The 22,057-nt window shown below is 45.1% G+C and overlaps 1 protein-coding gene across 2 annotated transcripts in view; it reads left to right on the top strand.

Moving 5' to 3' along the window:
• Window positions 1-22,057, top strand: part of VWF (von Willebrand factor) — a 487,638-nt gene that overhangs the window by 201,814 nt on the left and 263,767 nt on the right. For both annotated transcript variants that reach the window (XM_063928500.1, XM_063928501.1), the window contains 4 exons: window positions 2,174-2,312; window positions 4,229-4,363; window positions 9,642-9,788; window positions 17,276-17,416. In XM_063928500.1, the coding sequence (XP_063784570.1) occupies window positions 2,174-2,312; window positions 4,229-4,363; window positions 9,642-9,788; window positions 17,276-17,416 (562 nt within the window). The remainder of the gene's footprint in view (window positions 1-2,173; window positions 2,313-4,228; window positions 4,364-9,641; window positions 9,789-17,275; window positions 17,417-22,057) is intronic.

Here is a 22,057-nt window from a genome sequence, read left to right as displayed (position 1 = left end):
TTGGCTGGTACTTTATTTCTCTGTACTTTATCATTCTCCAATGCTTAGTACATCTCCCCCTTTGTCTTATAACCAGAGTTGTGCAAATCTACTATGGTTTGCTGATCAGAAACATTTGTGATATTGAGACTCAGTTTATGGATTATTACTTATTCAAAAATATATATATATTTTAAGGTTAGGCTGTTGTATGTAAACTGTAATAATTTGTTCCACGGATGACAGATTAGCTAAAAACATAGGGAGCAGATCCAGAGGGAACTGTCATCTTATTAAAGTCATATAAAGCCAAAGTTTTTTTTTTTCTACTAGACCAAAAACATCATCAGGGGATTATTTACAAGAAATGGACAAGGGCAGTAACCTGTACTAACAAATCTGTAAATAACATTGCTTCTAACTTTGAATCTTTGTTTCTGATTGGCTATTATACTGTGCGTAACGGCATCCAAGAATCCTGTGACACTTTTGGGCATAAAAAGGAGCTCACCTACTTGTGTAGGGGTGTGGCTATCTAAACGGGGTGTGGCCTCATCAGATGTAAGACCTGTGTTTAGTGTTGGACTGGGGCATGTAGGGCCCACCAGGGGAATGCAGTGGTAGGGGCCCATGTTAGGGGTGTGGCCAGACTGCAGAGGGGGTGTGGCCAGCCACCTCATTGGTTTGACTAACCATTAGAGAGTGCAACGTCTGGGCCCCTTCATAAATACATACAGTAAATTAAGCTGCTGCATGCATGATAATGTGCAAGATTAATAACAGATTAGTAACAGTAATGCACTGTAGAAAATACACTATAGTCCAGTATAAGGTAACATATATATAATGTATAATTCAAGTGCACAGACTGGAATCTGATCCTTAGAACAGGAGGTGGGCCCCCAGGCAGTGGGGCCCACCGGTGATTTCCCCTGTACCCCTGTGGACCAGTCCAAGCCTGCCAGTGTTGTCTGTTTGATATTTTATATTAGAATGGCAGGCGGAACTTTTTGCACTTGGGTGCTCTTGTACCTGAATTATAAACTCTAACATAAGAGTACTCACTCTGGGCCTTATTCAGGTTTGATAGCAAACCAAAAAAACACACTAATGGGCAAAATCATGCTGCACGGCAGGTTGGGCAGATGTAACATGTGCAGAGAGAGTTAGATTTTGGTGGGGTGTGTTCAATTTGAAATCTAAATTGCAGTCTAAAATTAAAGCAGCCAGTACTTACCATGCACAGAAACAGTATAACCCACCCAAATCAAAATCTCTCTGCACATGTTACATCTGCCCCATCTCTAGTGCAGCATGGTTTTGCCCATTAGTGTTCTTTTTTTGTTTGCTAACAAACCTGAATATCCCCCTGTGCCCACAGTCCAGGTTTTAGTGATATCCGTACTTGAGCACAGATGGTAAAATCAAAATAACTGAGGCACTACTGTAATTAAGTCACCGATGCTTAACCACTTGCCTGGCATGGTCACATCAGATATGACCATGCCTGCAAGTGCTTTATCTGACTGGTCGCACAGGATGCGACCAGTCAGATAAACTGAAGGGAAACTTCCCTCCGCTGATGCTGTCAGAGGGACCAGAAGGTCCCTCTGCCTCCCTGCACTCTCCCCTACTGATTCGCGTGCTGCCGATCACTGCTGATCGGTCAGCACGTCAGGATCCCCCCTCCAGCGGTTGCAGACAATAGCAGACGCTGGGGAGTGTAAATTATCCCCCCCCCCCCACCCCGTGTACCTGGAGGCTATCCCGGCTTTTAAAATGAAAGCCGCGATGGCCACAATGTTTCCAATGTTCCGATGGTAATGTTTGAAGAAAGAAAAGAAAAAAATCAAATTTTTTTTTTTTTTTTACCAAAATCATTTTGGATAGTGTTAAATTCATGTTCTTCACCTAATTCACTCATATAAACCCCCGACAATTTTGGAGCGGTTTTTTGGGAAATAAATTGTCAGTGGTTAAGTATGGCTATCCTTACAACCTGAAACTGTTAGTAAACCTTGAGGAAAGTGGTTGGGAATCACTGCAGTACTGTATCTGAGTTCTGCATTTGGGTCAACATTCTGGAATGTTACTTTGCACTGTATTTGAAAACCCTCACAAAATTTTACTCTAAAAAAAAGGACTGAGATGATGATGGTCAGAAAAATTATAGTTTCCTACTTTGTTTTTCCAGTGTTTGTCAAAATAGAAAATGGAAATGCACTACTAAGGTTTGTGACAGCACTTGCTCAGCCATTGGAACATCCCATTACTTCACATTTGATGGCATGAAGTATACGTTCCCCGGAAACTGCCAATATGTCATGACTCAGGTAAGAATTAAAGCTCATCATCATTTTAATATGTAATCAGTAATATGGCTGTTGCCCTGGTACAGAAATGACACATACATTTTTGGGTTTCAAAACAGATGTAATATATAAATTAGCTATGAGACACAACAAAAAAGAATATATAAGAAATTAAAGTCATACCCTCCAATATGACCCATTCCATTCCATTAGGTACTTCCGTGCCAGTGGCGGCTCCAGATGGGGGACTGCAGCACAGTCCAAAATTCAAATAGGGGAGCCACACCAACTGCCAGTGAGTCCCTGCCAGCGATGTTTGGCAGTGTTTGGGGTGGCAGTTGGTGTGACTCTCCGATTCCAATTTTTGACTGTGCTGCAGCCAGGGCCGGTTCTTGGCCTTGTGGCGCCCCGGGCAAAATATAGGGGCGTGGCTTCAAATGGGGGCGTGGTCACGACGCTGAAAGAAAAAATTAAATAAAAAAAAAGTATACTTACCATCCCCATTCCTGATCCAGACAGCTGCAGACCCCTCCGCCGGTGGCGCCGCTCTTCTCCTCTCCTCTCTTCGATCTATGGGAGAGACGTTATTACGTCTCTCCCATAGAACAGCATAGACACTAGAGGTCAATTATGACCCCTAGTGTCTGTGCCACTATGCTGTGCGGTGCGCGATGACGTCATTGCGCATTGCACACCAAAGGTCTTCTACATGAAGGGAAACTAGACCGTAGTGTCTAGTTCCCCTTCATGGAGAGGACCTTTGCTGTGCGGTGCACGATGACGTCATCGCGCACCACACAACTAAGGTCCTCTCAATGAAGGGAAACTAGACGCTACGTGTCTGGTTCCCTTCAAAGCGGGGGGGGCACAGCAGGGCACTGCAGGGGGCACAGTGGCGGATCTTGCCCTGGTGCGGCGCCCTCCGGAAGGCGTCGCCCCGGGCAAAAAGTAACGCTTGCCCGTGGCAAGAACCGCCACTGGCTGCAGCCCAACCTCTGTAACTGCCACTGGCACGGAAGTCCAGGCACAGAACATTTTGTAACGACTTTAATTTCATTCATATGCTTTTTTGTTGTGTCTCATAGCGAATTGATATACAGTATTACACCTGTTTTGAATATTTTTTTCTGCAAATATCTAGAAAACATAATTGTTCTCTATGAACGACGTCGTCTAGTGTTTCCCCTCCCGGCCGGGCGGTCGGCGGCCGCCCGTACACACCGAGCGATATGACCGCTCATATCTCAGTGACATTTTGTAGCGGCCGGCCGTGCATGCAGCTCCTGGAAGACAGTCCAGATAGAACATGTATGCACTGCCGACATCGACGATCGCTGTCGACCCGCGGGGCTGCGCATCGATCATCGCTGGCGGCATGCACACTGCCGAGAAAATGAGCAACGTTGCTCCGGTAGGGGGAAAATGAGCGAACTTGCTCATTTTCTTGGCAAGTGCGTATGAGTCTTTAGTCTTATTTGTTATAGTTAAGATTTAGTCAGTGAATCTCCATTTTCACTTTAGTCTAATCTTAGTTTCATTTTAGTCCTGAAATAAACTGTAGTCGACTAATTCTTTTAGTCAAAATTTTCATTGACAAAATCAACACTGTGTGTATGTGAGTAGTTCTTGTAAACTCAAATAATGTATTGCTGTCAATAGTTACATGTTCATTTAATTTTCCAATACAGTGGGGTTTTACTGCAATGAATATACGTATACTTACCTCATTGGGGGGAGGGGGAAATTAATCAAACCTATAAATGATGGGTAGAATCTGATTGGTTGCTATGGGCAAAAACGACATTTGTGCTCTATAGAAAATGTGATAACTCTCCTAATTGATGTGCCGTTACCAGCTTAGTATAAAGTATAGATAGCACATTGTCTTGAAACACAGAAAATATATTATATAAATAGGTTTCATTATTTTCCTATAGGACTACTGCAATGGTGGAGCTGGAACTTTCCGTATTCTTGTTGGAAATGTGGGTTGTGGATTCACCGGAGAGAAATGTTCCAAAAAGATTACAATTCTCTTTAGAAATGGAGAAATTGAACTATCCAATGAACAGGTCTGTACAGTGTACATATCATTAGATATATATAGATATATATAGATATATATATATACATATATATATATATATATTACTAGTTACCAGCCCGTCAAAATGACGGAAAAACATAACAGTAATAAAAGAAACAAACACATTCAGCACTCACCTGAGAGGAGAACAGATAATATACATCAAATACGTTTACACTTCACACACACACACACACACACACACACACACACACACACACACACACACACACACACACACACACACACTTTTAGGGTAGTTATTGCTCAGAGTATGCACATAAACAGGGGCAGATTGGAAATTTATGGAAGTATGGTCTGATGAGGGGCTGGGGTCTGTTGAGGGGGGCGGGATCCCTCCTCATAGGGCCTGATTCTATCCAAATGCGGCTTTTCTTGCGTTTTTTTGCTGCTACTGTGTCTGAGACCAGGGGCAGATTGGGAACTAAAAGTGGCCCTGTACTATTTTGTAGAAGTGGCCCGACATGGGCAGCACAAGAGGTACAGTATAACATACTGTACCATGTAGCCATGGCAGCATCACTGGATGGCAGAGGTGCTGTACTGCAGAGATGGAATAACAGAATGAATGGGGACAATGCAGTGTACTGAGTGCGGTGGGCTGCCTGTCATGTGGGGGGTGGGACCACATGACAACACATAAAACAGGTCCCACAGACACCTCAGCTTACCAGGAATCTTCCTGGTGAGCCCTATGGCCAAACCGCCCCTGCACATAAAGGAAAAACAGATAAAATATACATAGTATAGTATGTTCAGAAGCAATAATGTACATAAGTGGGAGGTAAAACCCCTAGGTACTGTATCTTTTATCTCTTTAGATTGCCACCACGTGAGGAAATGGTGCTCACTTTAAATTCTTATATAAGATATGAGTAAAAGAAACATATGAAGGTATCTTTTGCCAAATGCTTACTTCAGCTCCCAAAAACACCACTCTGTACTTCAGATGGTATTAAAAGGGTATAGTGATTTATTCTTAAAACAGCAGCAAACAAGATTCCATAAAAACAATTCAATGAATAGGACACACAAATAAATCCGCTATATCGGATGAAGACAAGATCACATAAAGCCAACTCCTTATTGCCACTGGTGATGTAATAGGCGTCCCAGGAAAAGTCTTACCAAGCGGTTCTAAGGGTGGTCTTCAACTTCAATGCGGTGTAGATAGCAGCACAGCACCAAAAAACATAACAGTAATGTCAGCGCCCTAACAGAGCAACAGTTGAATTGCTCCGTCAGGCACCATCTAGGGCGGTGCGCAAAACACTTGACGTCCACCCATAGAGGTGAGGAGCAGTGTTAGCGTCTTTTTTATATATAGGACATATATGTGTATATAAATCCTATATATAAACATTTTGGGGCCCGTAGACCCTTTGTCAAAGTGAACAACACAGGGGCTACGGGCCCCAAAACGTTGGTCTTTGCATTTCTGTTAATGCCTTAATACAACACTTTTTGATGAAACAACCCGGAGTGCCGCTGTTTCTTCTATTTACCTTACCTGACGGAGGGCACCTGGACAGCAAAACCAGAAACCAGATATACAGGGAGTGCCAGACTACCCTACATTGTGTACATACATACTGTATATATTAAGAGAGAGAGATTAACCACCCTTCCTATAGAGACATGGATTCATGATCATAATGCAAGTTATCAATAAGATTAACATCTAAAAATTTTGAACCTCTGACCATTTCCACTCTGATAACCGCTGTGGTTAGCATTACTAGATTTCCTAAAACCTATCACTACCTCGTTGGTTTTCTTACCATTTGAAGACAGGTGATAATCCTCCTTCCCCCTGAAGAAGGGTCTCCACCTCTTTCCCATAACTTGCTTTGTCCCCACAAGTAATCAGGCCCTCTACTGTAGTGTTGTTTGCAAATTTTACTATCCCATTAGACTCTGAGCTTGAAACACAATCAGAAGCTAACAAAGAATAGAAAAAGGGTCTTAAAAAATACCCCTTAGGCAGACAATCAATCAAAAAATCTAACAACTAATTACACATGGGCACACTATAAAGGGGGGTACACACGGAGAGATCCGTGCTTAAAATCTAAGCAATCTTGCTAGATTGCTTAGATTTTAAACACGGATCTGCCGTGTGTATGCCCTCCAGCGATAGCGATGCGCGGCCCCGCGCATCGCTATCGCCGATGCTAGATTGAGCTGCATGCAGGCTCAATCTAGCGGGTCGCTCACTTCACCGTTGTGTGAAGTGAGCGGCCCCCCGTCGGCTTTTCCCCCTCGCTCAGCACATCGCGCTGTGCTGAGCGGGGTGAGAGATGTGTGCTGAGCGGTCTGTGTTAAGATCGCTCAGCACACATCTCTCCCGTGAGTACCCCCCTTAAGCATTCTCCTGATGTTTGCCAATTAGCACAGCACTTACATTGGTATTGAAGGCAGGACTATAATCTACAAACAACCATGCATATGAGTCCCTCTTCTCTAGATGACAGAGAATTTTGTGGAGAACAGTAAGTATTGCATCCTCGGTGGATCTATTTGCTCTAATCAAAACCCAATGGGACGTCATTCTTAAGGTGCCCCAAAATCATTCTCTGAAAGCACTTCATAAGTAACAGTGTGAGAGCAATGGTACAATGATTGTTCAAATCAAATAGCGATGAGGTTTTAGGGACAGGAACAAATCATGGTAGTTTTAGAACATCTTGGAATAGCACACTGAGCTAATGAAACCCTACCTGGAACACAATCAGGACCATGAGCCTTCCTAGCATTCGTTTTGTGTAGACATTGCCTGACATTGGACTCTTTTAAAGTTAGAAAATTTTCAGAAGGGGACATACAATTTTTCGATGCTGGAATCATATTTGTCCCACTAAGCCTTGCATAAAGTGTATTAGATTAATCTACAGATGGACCACCTTCCCTATAAGAACAAGAAATATTAACATTTAAATGCATAATTCCATACCACATAGATTTTGAATAACCAAATTAACAAAAATGACTCTCAAATTTCCTAAAATAGGATTCTTAGCTAGCCAGATCCCTTTCCTCAATATTGAACAAGCAATTTTACATGATGTACTATTCTTTAATCTAAAAACACAATCCCTGAATCGATTTTCTTAGAATAACACTATTGATATAAATTATATACATGGGCTTGCCATATTATGAATCCCTCCTCCCCTTCCTTTCATAATATGCCTCCAATCCACAACACCTATGATTTGCATAGGTTCTGTGGCTGATTAAAACCATGTTTGAATTTAGCCAACCACAGAACCTGTGCACATCATACAGTAGGTGTCCAGGATTAAAGCGATATTATGGCAAGCCTAGATATACATCAATACCATTGAAGTCAACAAGTCCACAGGGCAGTCGGATGGTATAATGGTTAGCATTACTGCCTCACAGTACTGAGGTCATGGCTTCGATTACCACCATGGCCCTAACTGTGCGGAGTTTGTATATTCTCCCCGTACTTGCGTGGTTTCCTCCGGGTACTCCGGTTTCCTCCAATCCAAAAATATATACTGGTAGGTTAATTGATTCCCAACAAAATTAACCCTAGCGTGAATGTATCTGTGTGTAAATGTGGTAGGGAATATAGATTGTAAGCTCCACTGGGGCAGGGACTGATGTGAATGGGCAAATATTCTCTGTAAAGCGCTGCAGAATTTGTGTGTATTATATAAATAACTGGTAATAAATACTAGAGTTCACTGTGGCCTCCTCTTTAAACAATTCCCAATCTGTACAGTCTAGGCAGTCCTGATGTTTTAATAATGCTCCCTCTGGCCAAGCAGAAACATGACTAATAACAGGCCTAGACCATTCATCTAATGGGCAGTACTGTATATCGGAGCTAGAAACAAAGGGAGATAATCCAACTGTCCAATGTGAGGACACAGATGGTCTAATAGGGTATGGGTCGTTGGATAGACACAACTTAGGTCGACAAAATTAGGTCGACCATGGAAGGTCAACATGCATTAGGTCGACAGGGACAATAGGTTGACATGGTCATTAGGTCGACATGTACTAGGTCGACAGGTCAAAAGGTCGACATGAGGTTTTTGACTGTTTTTGGTGTCATATTCTCCGTAAAATGACAGGGAACCCAAATTAGTGCACCGTGTCCCCTCGCATGGCTCGCTATGCTTTAGGCAAGGTGCCTCGCTCCACTACCGCTTCGCTCGGCACAGATTACCGTTCCAATCGTAGTCCACGTGGATCGTTAAGTATGAAAAAGTTCAAAAACAGATAAAAATTTGAAAAACTCATGTCGACCTTTTGACCTGTCGACCTAGTACTTGTCGACTTAATGTGTGTTGGCCTAATGGCATTGTCGACCTTCAAAGGTCAACCTAATGAGTGTCGACCTTAGATGTGTCGACCTAACGACCGTAACCCGTCTAATATGTGTATTTAATATTTGTATATACATGGTCTAATGTGTCATCGACATGCATTCTGGGAAAACAGTCTTCAGGTTGGTCCGATTAAAATCTCCAGCAACAATGAAAGGAGCAGACGCAGTATTTCTGGGATGTTTCCAAATTAGAGCTAGTGTCGCCAGTCCATGAAGGATGCATACTTAGCATTTAACAAGCTGTAGTCTGCCCCAAAGTGCAGTTTATGTAATAGGGTACTTCAGACGTATGCAGGGGGCAATAAGCACGTTAACCCACGTACCAGATTCTCTCTCTGGTGCAATGAATGAGTGCACCGACACAGACACACACAGCAGACTCGAAAATCTGCTGCCACTGAGCATGTGCAGAAGCTCCATTCCGCCCTTTATACTGCATGTAGTGGCTGCTGGCCAGGCTGTGGGGAAGGCTTTTTTGGGGCAACTGGAAACTCCTCTGCGTTTGCCTATAAATGAATGAAGTCTACTGCACATGTATAGGTCTCCGGGAACATTGCGCCAGTACCTTGTTCTCATGGACATTTTTCACCATTTTCCCATGATTTCTACAAATCTGCAGTCATCACCAGGCTGACGTAGTGGTAAGTATAATTATATGGGTGCAGAGTGAATGGTGTATGGGCCCCCTGGACCCATGTGCAGTGCACATCCTGCACCCATTTTAGATACACCAGTGGGCTTACCACATGTGGACATTGTGTAAACATTTAAGAGCTCCAGGTGTTAAACTCTGAGCTTTAGCCGCGTGGTAAGTCTGCGGCTAATTGAATCTGCCCCTGTAAATTACAAATTGTTTCATACTTTTCTATTCTTTATTTAGGTCACCATTAAAAGGCCTCCTAATAATGAAGATGGCTTTGATATGCTGCAATCTGGTAACTTCTTTATTTTGAAACTTGGAAGTGACATGTCTGTTGTTTGGGACAAAGGAATGAGATTTTATATCACTTTGAAAGAAACCTACAGGGTAAACAGTTTTCATTTATTTTTGTAAACTAAATATAAAGTGCTCCTGCACAGTGGAGGCTGCCATTTTGGACATGAAAAAGCTTTTTGCAAGTCAGCTAGAGATAAGGCATTGGACATTCCGTTAAGTCATTAAAATGGCTGCCACCACTGTTTACAGGCATTGCAAATAATTTACTTTTTAACATAATGCTTTGCATGTATTGTTTTACAAATAAAAACATTTATACGTTGTGTCTTTAAAATAGAATATGAGGCCTAATTCTAGACAATGAAATTGATAAAAATATTTAACCTCAATTTCAAAGGTAGTATAAAATACACTTTTTCCTATAAATGAGTCTTTTGATAATTGAATTTGAGTTTAATGAACCAACTATAGCCACGTTCAAACAGATTTTGTGTTTTCATAAATCCTATCCTGGATGCTGTGTTTGGCTAAATAAGATAATTAAGGTGTGCACTGTATATGATATACAGTAGGTCTTGTCTTGGTTAGAATTTGCGTTGGAATTTATGTTGTTCTGCTGTAATGCAATCTGCTCATTAACCACTTAACTGGCTAATATATTTTTCAAAAACTGCTCAGAAATTGTTAGGTCCTTTTATGATTGAATTTTATTCCCTCAAAAAATCTATCTATCTATCTATCTATCTATCTATCTATCTATCTATCTATCTATCTATCTATTTTTTTACAATTCCCCCCCATAAACATCAGTCAAACATTGATGGTCGCGATATCAGTTTATTGATGATTGGAACTATCACTACTGTCACAAACTTTCTTTTTCCCAGCGGCTGTAGAGAGGAGCACTGTTACGTTCACTGTACTTGGTACTCCTGGAACTGGGCGGATGAGCCCCAAGTACAGGAACGTAAAGCTGCAATAGATACGGAACTCAGCAGCAACCCTTACGGAAACCTGACTCCATTGTCTCACCCTCGTTGTCAGCCCATGCCTGCGTGACTATGGTTTCTTGGGCCCACGGCAGCCGCGTTTGAAGGGCGGATTAGGTCTGCCCAACTCCGATGCCCCCAGGTCTTAATGTGAGACAAGGCGTGAACCGAGACGGGGTGATGACAAGGGGAACCTCTAACTAAAGACAGAAATACAGAGTTAGGGGCGCTACAGAACTTAAATAAAGTATGTGCGGCACAACCGCCAGGATAAACAACAACAAAGGAAATGCTGTCCACACGCCGACACAATACTGTTCTGTACCGGTGGTGACAGCATATGCAGAACCCTCTGCAAAAACACCAGTAACTAGAAACTAAAGAATACAGCGGCCTTGGCCGACGGACGCGGCAAAGCCGCTACTCACGGAACCGGTACAAATACTGGCAAACGGACAGGAACCCCCAATGTAGCCGACACAGGCTCTCAGGACCAGAGGACAGGCAGAGTTCCAACGACTGAGCAGTGGACACCAAGGAACAGGATACCGAATCAGGATCAGGAATAGACAAAGCCACTGGACTTCAGGACAGGAACGCTTCAAGGCACTAAGCTGGATCAGACACTGGATCAGACACTGGATCAGAAACTGGATCAAGGCTGGAAGCAGCTAGACAGAAACTGCTAGACAGGAGCTCAGGAACTGGACAGGAACTAGCTCAGAACTATCACCGGCATCTGTGTATTGCACTGAGCCAGAATATAACAGAGAGCCCTAATTAATTATGTCGTGCAGCTGCCCTGTTGCACGAATCCAAACTGACAGGTGCAATTAACAGACAGGTGAGGCCAAACACATGGAAACAGGCTGCAATTACACAGACTCACCACCGGCAGCAAACAAGAGTCTTCTAAACCAGAGCAAAGGGAAATCCTGGCCTGCAAGAGAACTATAACATAAAAAACATAAACGGAAAACAGGAATGGACCACTACCTGTGGTTCATAACAGTACCCTCTCCTTAAGGGTGGGCTCCGAACACCCCATGACACCCACGGGGAACAGAAACAGAAGTATAACATAAAATACATAACCAAAATGCAAAACAGGAATGAGCCACTGCCGTGGCTCATAACAGTACCAAACCCCCACCCCCCCCCCTTGAGGAGGGGTCAACGGACCCCAAAATTCAGGATTTCCAAAACAAGGTATACATTAATAAACCTGAAACTGGAACAAACAGACAAAGACAAGAAACAGAAACAAGCTGTGGTAACAGCTTGTAACAGTGCCCCCCCCCCCACCCCTTGACGGTGGCCACTGGACACAAGACAAGGAAAAAAATGCTTTTTTTTTACACAAGGCAAGAGTCAATAATTATTTCTTTTTCTTCTTTTTTTTACAAAGTTCTTGAGGTCTGACCAAGGTAATTCCCCAAACATTGTCTGAACTGATGGTACCTTCCAGCTAAGCTGGGTTCAAATCAGAGATTGGTTTCTTAACCTTGGGAGCTGAACTTTCAGGCAAAGTACTATTACTAGAAGAAGACAGAAAAGCACATCCTGCAGTCAAAACAACGGGCTGAGACTTTTTTGCAGAGTTTACAGTATACGGTGGACTCTCAGCAGATAAGACGGGTGACCTAGAGGAACCTGAACCAATTTCTTTGGAACCATATCTCTTAATAACTGCATCACTGAATGCCGGGGGATCCTGAAGAATGGGATCTTCAGTTTTCATTAAATTGGATGCCCACTCAAAAGGCTCCCCTCTAAAGGAATATATCAGATAGAGCACATGGTTCTCTGAAGTGATGCCCAGAAATGGTCTATACAACATAATGATGTAATAGTGTTTGTAAAGCGCCAGAAATTGGACTAAGTCCACATCAAAGATTATAGATGTTGAGATATCAACAGAGTCAGGATCTGCTTCCTACCCATCTGACTGACTAGAGTGCTTTGCTAGGACCTGGTCACTACTGACCTTACTCGAGGCTGAGACTTTCTGAACCCCACCTGGGGCAGTGGCCCTCGGAACCCCACCCGGGGCAGTGGCCCTCGGAACCCCACCTGGGGCAGTGGCCCTCGGGAACCCCGCTGGGGCAGTGGCCCTCGGGAACCCCGCTGGGGCAGTGGCCTTTGGGAACCCCGCTGGGGCAGTGGCCTTCGGGAACCCCGCTGGGGCAGTGGCCTTGGGAAACCCCGCTGGGGTCAGCACCTCGGATTCTTTTACTGGGACCGGGCCGTCGGCCTCCCTCTCTGGGACGGGCTGTCAGCCTCCCTCTCTGGGACCGGGCCGTCAGCCTCCCTCTCTGGGACCGGGCCGTCAGCCTCCCTCTCTGGGACCGGGCCATCGACCTCCCTCTCTGGGACCGGGCCGTCAGCCTCCCTCTCTGGGACCGGGCCGTCAGCCTTCCTCTCTGGGACCGGGCCATCGACCTCCCTCTCTGGGACCGGGCCGTCAGCCTCCCTCTCTGGGACCGGGCCGTCAGCCTCCCTCTCTGGGACCGGGCCGTCAGCCTCCCTCTCTGGGACCGGGCCATCGACCTCCCTCTCTGGGACCGGACCGTCGGCCTCCCTCTCTGGGACCGGGCCGTCAGCCTCCCTCACTGGGACCGGGCCGTCAGCCTCCCTCTCTGGGACCGGGCCGTCAGCCTCCCTCTCTGGGACCGGGCCGTCAGCCTCCCTCTCTGAGTCGATAATTATCGAAACTTCATCCGGGACTATGACCTCCGGGACTTTTGCTGAAGCTATAACCTTCAGAACCTCCACTAACGCTATGCCTCTTGAGTCCTTTTCTGGGGAAGCGACCTCTAGACCCTTCTCTGGGGCTGTGTCTCTCGAGACCCCACTTGGGGATATTACTTCAAAGATCCCTTCTGGGGTTTTGCTTCTCGAGTTCCCTTCTAGAACTATTATATTCGATGTCCCTCTATGACCCAGAGCATTGGGTACCGCTCCAGGACCCTGGGCATCGGGTACCGCTCCGGGACTCTGGGCATCGGGTACCGCTCCGGGACTCTGGGCATCGGGTACCGCTCCGGGACTCTGGGCATCGGGTACCGCTCCGGGACTCTGGGCATCGGGTACCGCTCCGGGACTCTGGGCAGCGGGTACCGCTCCAGGACTCTGGGCATTGGGCACCGCTCCAGGACTCTGGGCATCGGGCACCGTTCCAGGACCCCGGGCATCGGGCACCGCTCCAGGACCCAGGGCATCGGGCACCGCTTCAGGACTCTGGGATTCCACTACCGGGGTTTGCAACTCTGATTCAACAGGTAAGTCAAGAGAGGAGAGAAACATTCTCCTTTGGTTCCTGAATCTATAATGGGGCTCCCTAGCCCAAGGACCCCAATTATAGGACAGAGTGTTTTTTACTGTGGGTTTTGTGACAAGTACCTCTGCCACAGTGGAGACAGGAGTAGGTCTAAAATCCTGACTCAACTTGGCCAGAGGGTAGGACTTGTCGCCACACTTTGGCTTGCGCAACTCACTGGTCTGCAGATAGTGGCCTAAACCCCCACAATATAGGCATAAGTTTGAGTTTCTGCGACGCAGACGCTACTCTTCTGAGAGCCTGGGCCGCGGAAAACTTTTAAACCTTTTCTCTTCAATTAAACCTGAGGATTCTCTTGTCACCATATTGTGAACAAGAGTCTCTTTAGAAGATGAACTCTCAACAACTTCTGGCAAAATAAGCAAAATTTTGGTCAGAAGGTTTTGCAGTTGCTTTAAGGATTGCTTCAAAACTTCCAGACGCTCAGGTTTCAAAGCACTGAAAGCAGAGTTCAGGGCTGAGAGAGACGCCTGCAGGGCTTGCATAGTAGGCATAGGAGGATTTCAAACTAGACAAGATTCTAGACAAGATTCTAGACTGGATTCTGGACAAGATTCTAGACTGGATTCTGGACAAGATTCTAGACTGGATTCTGGACAAGATTCTAGACTGGATTCTAGACTGGATTCTGAACTTGACAAGACTGGACTGGGTTCTGCACACTGGACTGGGTTCTGCACACTGGACTCTAGACAGGACTGGATTCTGGACTGGGCCAAAAAAGAAAAAACTACTATTTAGCTTTGTTTCTTTTTTGTTGTAGGGCTGGTGATAATGTTATGTTCACTGTACTTGGTACTCCTGGAACTGGGTGGATGAGCCCCAAGTACAGGAACGTAAAGCTGCAATAGATACGGAGCTCAGCAGCAACCCCTACGGAAACCTGACTCCATTGTCTCACCCTCGTTGTCAGCCCACGCCTGCGTGACTATGGTTTCTTGGGCCCACGGCAGCCGCGTTTGAAGGGCGGATTAGGTCTGCCCAACTCCGATGCCCCCAGGTCTTAATGTGAGACAAGGCGCGAACCGAGACGGGGTGATGACAAGGGGAACCTCTAACTAAAGACAGAAATACAGAGTTAGGGGCGCTACAGAACTTAAATAAAGTATGTGCGGCACAGCCGCCAGGATAAACAACAACAAAGGAAATGCTGTCCACACGCCGACACAATACTGTTGTGTACCGGCGGTGACAGCATATGCAGAACCCTCTGCAAAAACACCAGTAACTAGAAACTAAAGAATACAGCGGCCTTGGCCAACGGACGCGGCAAACCCGCTACTCACGGAACCGGTACAAATACTGGCAAACGGACAGGAACCCCCACTGTAGCCGACATAGGCTCTCAGGACCAGAGGACAGGCAGAGTTCCAACGACTGAGCAGTGGACACCAAGGAACAGGATACCGAATCAGGATCAGGAATAGACAAAGCCACTGGACTTCAGGACAGGAACGCTTCAAGGGAAGAAGCTGGATCAGACATTGGATCAGACACTGGATCAGACACTGGATCAAGGCTGGAAGCAGCTAGACAGAAACTGCTAGACAGGAGCTCAGGAACTGGACAGGAACTAGCTCAGAACTATCACCGGCGTCTGTGTATTGCACTGAGCCAGAATATAACAGAGAGCCCTAATTAATTATGTCATGCAGCTGCCCTGTTGCACGACTCCAAACTGACAGGTGCAATTAACAGACAGGTGAGGCCAAACACATGGAAACAGGCTGCAATTACACAGACTCACCACCGGCAGCAAGCAAGAGTCTTCTAAACCAGAGCAAAGGGAAATCCTGGCCTGCAAGAGAACTATAACATAAAATACATAAACGGAAAACAGGAATGAACCACTACCTGTGGTTCATAACAGTACCCTCTCCTTAAGGGTGGGCTCCGAACACCCCATGACACCCACGGGGAACAGAAACGGAAGTATAACATAAAATACATAACCAAAATGCAAAACAGGAATGAGCCACTGCCGTGGCTCATAACAAGCACAGGGAACAGGTACACAAGGAAGGTAAGGCTTTTTATTACACTTTCCCAGCAGCTGCTAATGTCTGCAGCTGCAGGGTGGTGGTGCTGGAGGGCTGCCCTACCAGCAGTGATCAGGAGCAAGGCAGACAGTGTTAGGAGAAAAACAGGAAGCAGGGAGGCTGGGTGCTCCCTCTATGAGCAGCAGCTGCTGGAAGATTCTCTTCCAGCAGCTGCACAGTGAGCTCTCTGACTTGTCACGTCAGATGAGACCATGTCATCGAAAGCCCAGCCTGGTGTGGTTACATCTGTTGCGACCATGCCAGGTCGTTAGTGTTGCGATCATTAAGGTGTTAGTGTCAGCCAGTGTGTCCGGTGACTGACAGCTGGCCACTACAGTATCTGCACCAGACATGACCTGAGAAACACACACTGTCATTTCTAACTATGCAGTTATTTATTGCTGCTAATCCCCTCCAGTTTCTAGCTCAAACATATGCCTTGTGTGTAACATATTCCTCATTCATTTAGGTGCTGACTGCTGCAGGGGCAGTTTAACAGAGGAAGGGGTCAGTGTGCAGTTTCTGGGTAGGCTTTCTCCCTCTCTCACTGGAGCATATCCCTAGTAGACCCAGGCACTGTGTCAGAATCCATTCACATACACTGATCTCCGGGAAAATGGCGCCTACACCTTTTTCCTGGTGATTTTATGTATGGGAAGACAGTGGTGCACATATAAAATTAGAGACAGATACACAAAGAGGGGAAGTAGAGAGAGAGAGGGTTATGCTATTCCTTGATTTTCTCCTATATATCTTTTTGACATTCTCTGGTCCCTCAATGGGTCAATTTCAAATAAAGTCCAGGAAGCCAAAAAGACTAAAATAAAAGTTCACAGCATCACAAAACTTTTTGATATTGAAATTAGAAATCGGTTACTAGCTTTATAAATAATAAGACCATCAGCCATTAAATACTTCTCTTGCTATAATCCGTGAACACTGAAGTTACTTTCTTTCCCACAAATGTAAGGACTCTTTATTATACTGCTTATTCTGGTACTATAAAATCATGTGCTTTGAAAGTAGAAAAAATACATGTTACATAACTTTAAAGAATAAGTGGAAAGAAAAGAACAAATTATGTGAGAACCAAATATCTTGGTGGGATGAGGAAGCCGGCCAGTGTGCTCAAATAATAAAATAGCACTCAGTAAAATATTTTGTGTTGGTTTAACCAATTAAAAAATATGTATTTTTTTATTCTTCCAGGACAAAGTCTGTGGTTTGTGTGGAAACTTCGATGGAAGTGAAAACAACGATTTGATGAGTAGTAATAATCAGGTGGAAAATAACCCCAGTAACTTTGGAAATTCTTGGAAAGTAAAACCTCTCTGTGCTGATGCTGCAATGGTGAGTATAAAGGTTGCATTGTGAACTTTTACAATTCTACAATATATCCTTATACAAATTATATTTTTTTTAAACTTTTTTAGTGTATTTAAAAAAAAATCTTTTTATTAAAAGAAATATTTTTTATTTTTTCCATTTTTTTAAAACAAAAAGGAACAAAAAACTATAGGTATGCGCTATATGTGTCATTATTTTTGTACTATAGTTTTAATACTGTCATTTTCACTTAGCCTTCAAGTGCTTTCAATATCCAAAGTTCTTTAAAAAATGTAAAACTATTTTAAAAAAAATCTGTATTTTTTTTTCATTTGACCAATTCTTACTCAACTTTCTCATTATATTTCAAGTACTACAAATATTAATACCTGTTTATAAATATAAGCTGCACATATTGATTTTATTGTTTCACGTGTTTTACTACTTCTAAATGGATTAAAAAAATATATCAGAAGAAGAAACAAATATGTTTTGCTTTAACTTATTAAAATAGAATCTTACTCATTGAAGTAATTTATGTTAAGTATAATTACATTCTGTATGTAAATCACAAACATACTATGTTTTGCAGATCTGTACATAAAAGGACAAATAATATATAATGTTGGCTAAGTAATATTTTGTGGTATTTATTGGAACTTTTAATAGTTATTTTCACATAACCTTGAAATAATTTAATTCTTTAATATTATTTGTAAAAGTATTAAAAAACAATAACAACAACATATTTGCTGGAAAACAGCATGATATGTTTTACAAGTCAACACACTTTTTGTGTATATATATATATATATATATTTTTTTTTTTAAATAATTTCAATCAAATCACTAAAAATAAGAATTTACTCACCGGTAATTCTATTTCTCGTAGTCCGTAGTGGATGCTGGGAACTCCGTAAGGACCATGGGGAATAGACGGGCCCCGCAGGAGACTGGGCACTCTAAAGAAAAGATTAGGTACTATCTGGTGTGCACTGGCTCCTCCCTCTATGCCCCTCCTCCAGACCTCAGTTAGGGAAACTGTGCCCGGAAGAGCTGACATTACAAGGAAAGGATTTTTGGAATCCAGGGTAAGACTCATACCAGCCACACCAATCACACCGTACAACAGGGGTGGCCAACCTGTCAGAGACAAAAAGCCAAGAAATCTTGTTAGGTACATCAAAGAGCCGACTTCGAGCCGAAGGCGTACTTGCAAAAATGGGGTGTGACCTTGTGCCTGCTAGGCCACGCCCCGGTATAAAATACATTGAAAAAGCCAGATCCAACATAAAATACAATGAAAAAGCCACTTCTACATCAAATAATTTAAAAAGCCAGATCCGCAGAAAATATATTGAAAAGCCAGATTCACATAATACACTTCAGTTCCCCCATGTGTCACTCCAGCCAGCACCCGCCTGTGTCACTCCAGCCAGCACCCGCCTGTGTCACTCCAGCCAGCTCCCCCGTGTGTATTTGGCTCCCTCAGTTCTCAGTCTACGTAGTGCTGCTGCATGTCTGGCTGGAGTGCAGCGGTTTACAGATCTCTTGTGGTCACGTGACTTTGAGTGTTGGGAGCCACATTTGAATAAAGAAAGAGCCGCATGTGGCTCAAGAGCCACGCGTTGGCCACCACTGCCGTACAACTTGTGATAACCTTACCCAGTTAACAGTATGAACAACAACTGAGCCTCACTCAACGGATGGCTCATAACAATAACCCTTATTTAAGCAATAACTATATACACGTATTGCAGAAAGTCTGCACTTGGGACGGGCGCCCAGCATCCACTACGGACTACGAGAAATAGAATTACCGGTGAGTAAATTCTTATTTTCTCCTAGTGGATGCTGGGTACTCCGTAAGGACCATGGGGATTATACCAAAGCTCCCAAACGGGCGGGAGAGTGCGGATGACTCTGCAGCACCGAATGTGCAAACACAAGGTCCTCCTCAGCCAGGGTATCAAACTTTGCAAAGGTGTTTGAACCCGACCAAGTAGCCGCTCGGCAAAGCTGTAAAGCCGAGACCCCTCGGGCAGCCGCCCAAGAAGAGCCCACCTTCCTTGTGGAATGGGCTTTTACTGATTTTGGATGCGGCAATCCAGCCGCAGAATGAGCCAGCTGAATCGTGCTACAGATCCAGCGAGCAATAGTTTGCTTTGAAGCAGGAGCACCCAGCTTGTTGGGTGCATGCAGGATAAACAGCGAGTCAGTCTTCCTGACTCCAGCCGTTCTGGAAACATATATTTTCAAAGCCCTGACTACGTCCAGCAACTTGGAGTCCTCCAAGTCCCGAGTAGCCGCAGGCACCACAATAGGTTGGTTCAAATGAAACGATGATACCACCTTTGGGAGAAATTGGGGACGAGTCCTCAATTCTGCCCTGTCCATATGGAAGATCAGATATGGGCTTTTACATGACAAAGCCGCCAATTCCGACACACGCCTAGCCGATGCAAAGGCCAACAGCATGACCACTTTCCACGTGAGATACTTTAGTTCCACGGTCTTAAGTGGCTCAAACCAGTGGGATTTCAGGAAATCCAACACAACGTTAAGATCCCAGGGTGCCACTGGTGGCACAAAAGGGGGCTGAATATGCAGCACTCCCTTAACAAACGTCTGAACCTCAGGCAGTGAAGCCAGTTCTTTTTGAAAGAAAATGGATAGGGCCGAAATCTGGACCTTTATGGACCCCAATTTTAGGCCCATAGTCACCCCTGACTGTAGAAAGTGCAGGAATCGACCCAGCTGGAATTCCTCTGTAGGGGCCGTCCTGGCCTCACACCAAGCAACATATTTTCGCCATATACGGTGATAATGCTTTGCTGTCACGTCCTTCCTAGCCTTTATCAGCGTAGGAATAACTTCATCCGGAATGCCTTTTTCCGCTAGGATCCGGCGTTCAACCGCCATGCCGTCAAACGCAGCCACGGTAAGTCTTGGAACAGACAGGGCCCTTGTTGCAGCAGGTCCTGTCTGAGAGGCAGAGGCCATGGGTCCTCTGTGCGCATTTCTTGCAGTTCCGGGTACCAAGTCCTTCTTGGCCAATCCGGAACAATGAGTATCGTTCTTATTCCTCTCTTTCTTACTATTCTCAGTACCTTGGGTATGAGAGGAAGAGGAGGTAACACATATACCGACTGGTACACACACGGTGTCACTAGGGCGTCCACAGCTATCGCCTGAGGGTCCCTTGACCTGGCGCAATATCTTTTTAGCTTTTTGTTGAGGCGGGACGCCATCATGTCCACCTATGGCAGTTCCCATCGCTTTGCAATCTGTGTGAAGACTTCTTGATGAAGTCCCCACTCTCCCGGGTGGAGGTCGTGTCTGCTGAGGAAGTCTGCTTCCTAGTTGTCCACTCCCGGAATGAACACTGCTGACAGTGCTTGCCCGTGATTCTCCGCCCACCGAAGAATCTTTGTGGCTTCCGCCATTGCCATGGTCGCCATTTACATGGGCGACCGCCGTGATGTTGTCTGACTGAATCAGCACTGGCCGGTTTCGAAACAGGGGCTCTGCTTGACTCAGGGCGTTGTAAATGGCCCTTAGTTCCAGTATATGTATGTGTAGAGAAGTTTCCAGACTTGACCACAGCCCTTGGAAGTTTCTTCCCTGAGTGACTGCCCCCCATCCTCGGAGGCTTGCATCCGTGGTCACCAGGACCCAGTCCTGTATGCCGAACCTGCGGCCCTCGAGAAGGTGAGCACTCTGCAGCCACCACAGAAGAGACACCCTGGCCCTTGGGGACAGGGTGATCAGCCGATGCATCTGAAGATGCGATCCGGACCACTTGTCCAACAGATCCCACTGAAAGATCCTTGCATGGAACCTGCTGAAGGGAATGGCTTCGTATGAAGCCACCATCTTTCCCAGGACTCGCGTGCAGTGAGGCACCGATACCTGTTTTGGTTTCAGGAGGTCCCTGACCAGAGATGCTAATTCCTGGGCCTTCTCCACCGGGAGAAACACCTTCTTCTGTTCTGTGTCCAGAATCATGCCCAGGAAAAGCAGACGCGTCGTAGGAATCAGCTGCGACTTTGGAACATTCAGAATCCAGCCGTGCTGTTGCAACACTTCCTGAGAGAGTGCTACGCTGATCAACAACTGCTCTCTGGACCTCGCCTTTATAAGGAGATCGTCCAAGTACGGGATAACTATAACTCCCTTCTTCTGAAGGAGTATCATCATTTCAGCCATTACCTTGGTAAATATCCTCGGTGCCGTGGACAGGCCAAACGGCAACGTCTGGAACTGGTAATGACAGTCCTGTACCACAAACCTGAGGTACTCCTGGTGAAGTGGGTAAATGGGGACATGCAAGTAAGCATCCTTGATGTCCAGCGACACCATAAAATCCCCATCTTCCAGGCTTGCAATAACCGCTCTGAGCGATTCCATTTTGAACTTGAATTTCTTTATATAAGTGTTCAAGGATTTTAAATTCAGAATGGGTCTCACCGAACCGTCCGGTTTCGGTACCACAAACATTGTGGAATAGTAACCCCTTCCCTGTTGAAGGAGGGGGACCCTGATAATCACTTGCTGGAGGCACAGCTTGTGAATTGCCGCCAGTACTACCTCCCTTTCCATGGGGGAAGCTGGCAAGGCTGATTTGAGGTAACGGCGGGGGAGAGTCGCTTCGAATTCCAGCTT

The sequence above is a fragment of the Pseudophryne corroboree genome, chromosome 6 (assembly GCF_028390025.1).
Source record: "Pseudophryne corroboree isolate aPseCor3 chromosome 6, aPseCor3.hap2, whole genome shotgun sequence".
Lineage (NCBI taxonomy): Eukaryota > Metazoa > Chordata > Amphibia > Anura > Myobatrachidae > Pseudophryne > Pseudophryne corroboree.
The sequence above is the reverse complement of the archived record's forward strand: the minus strand, read 5'-3'. Positions and strand labels throughout refer to the sequence as shown.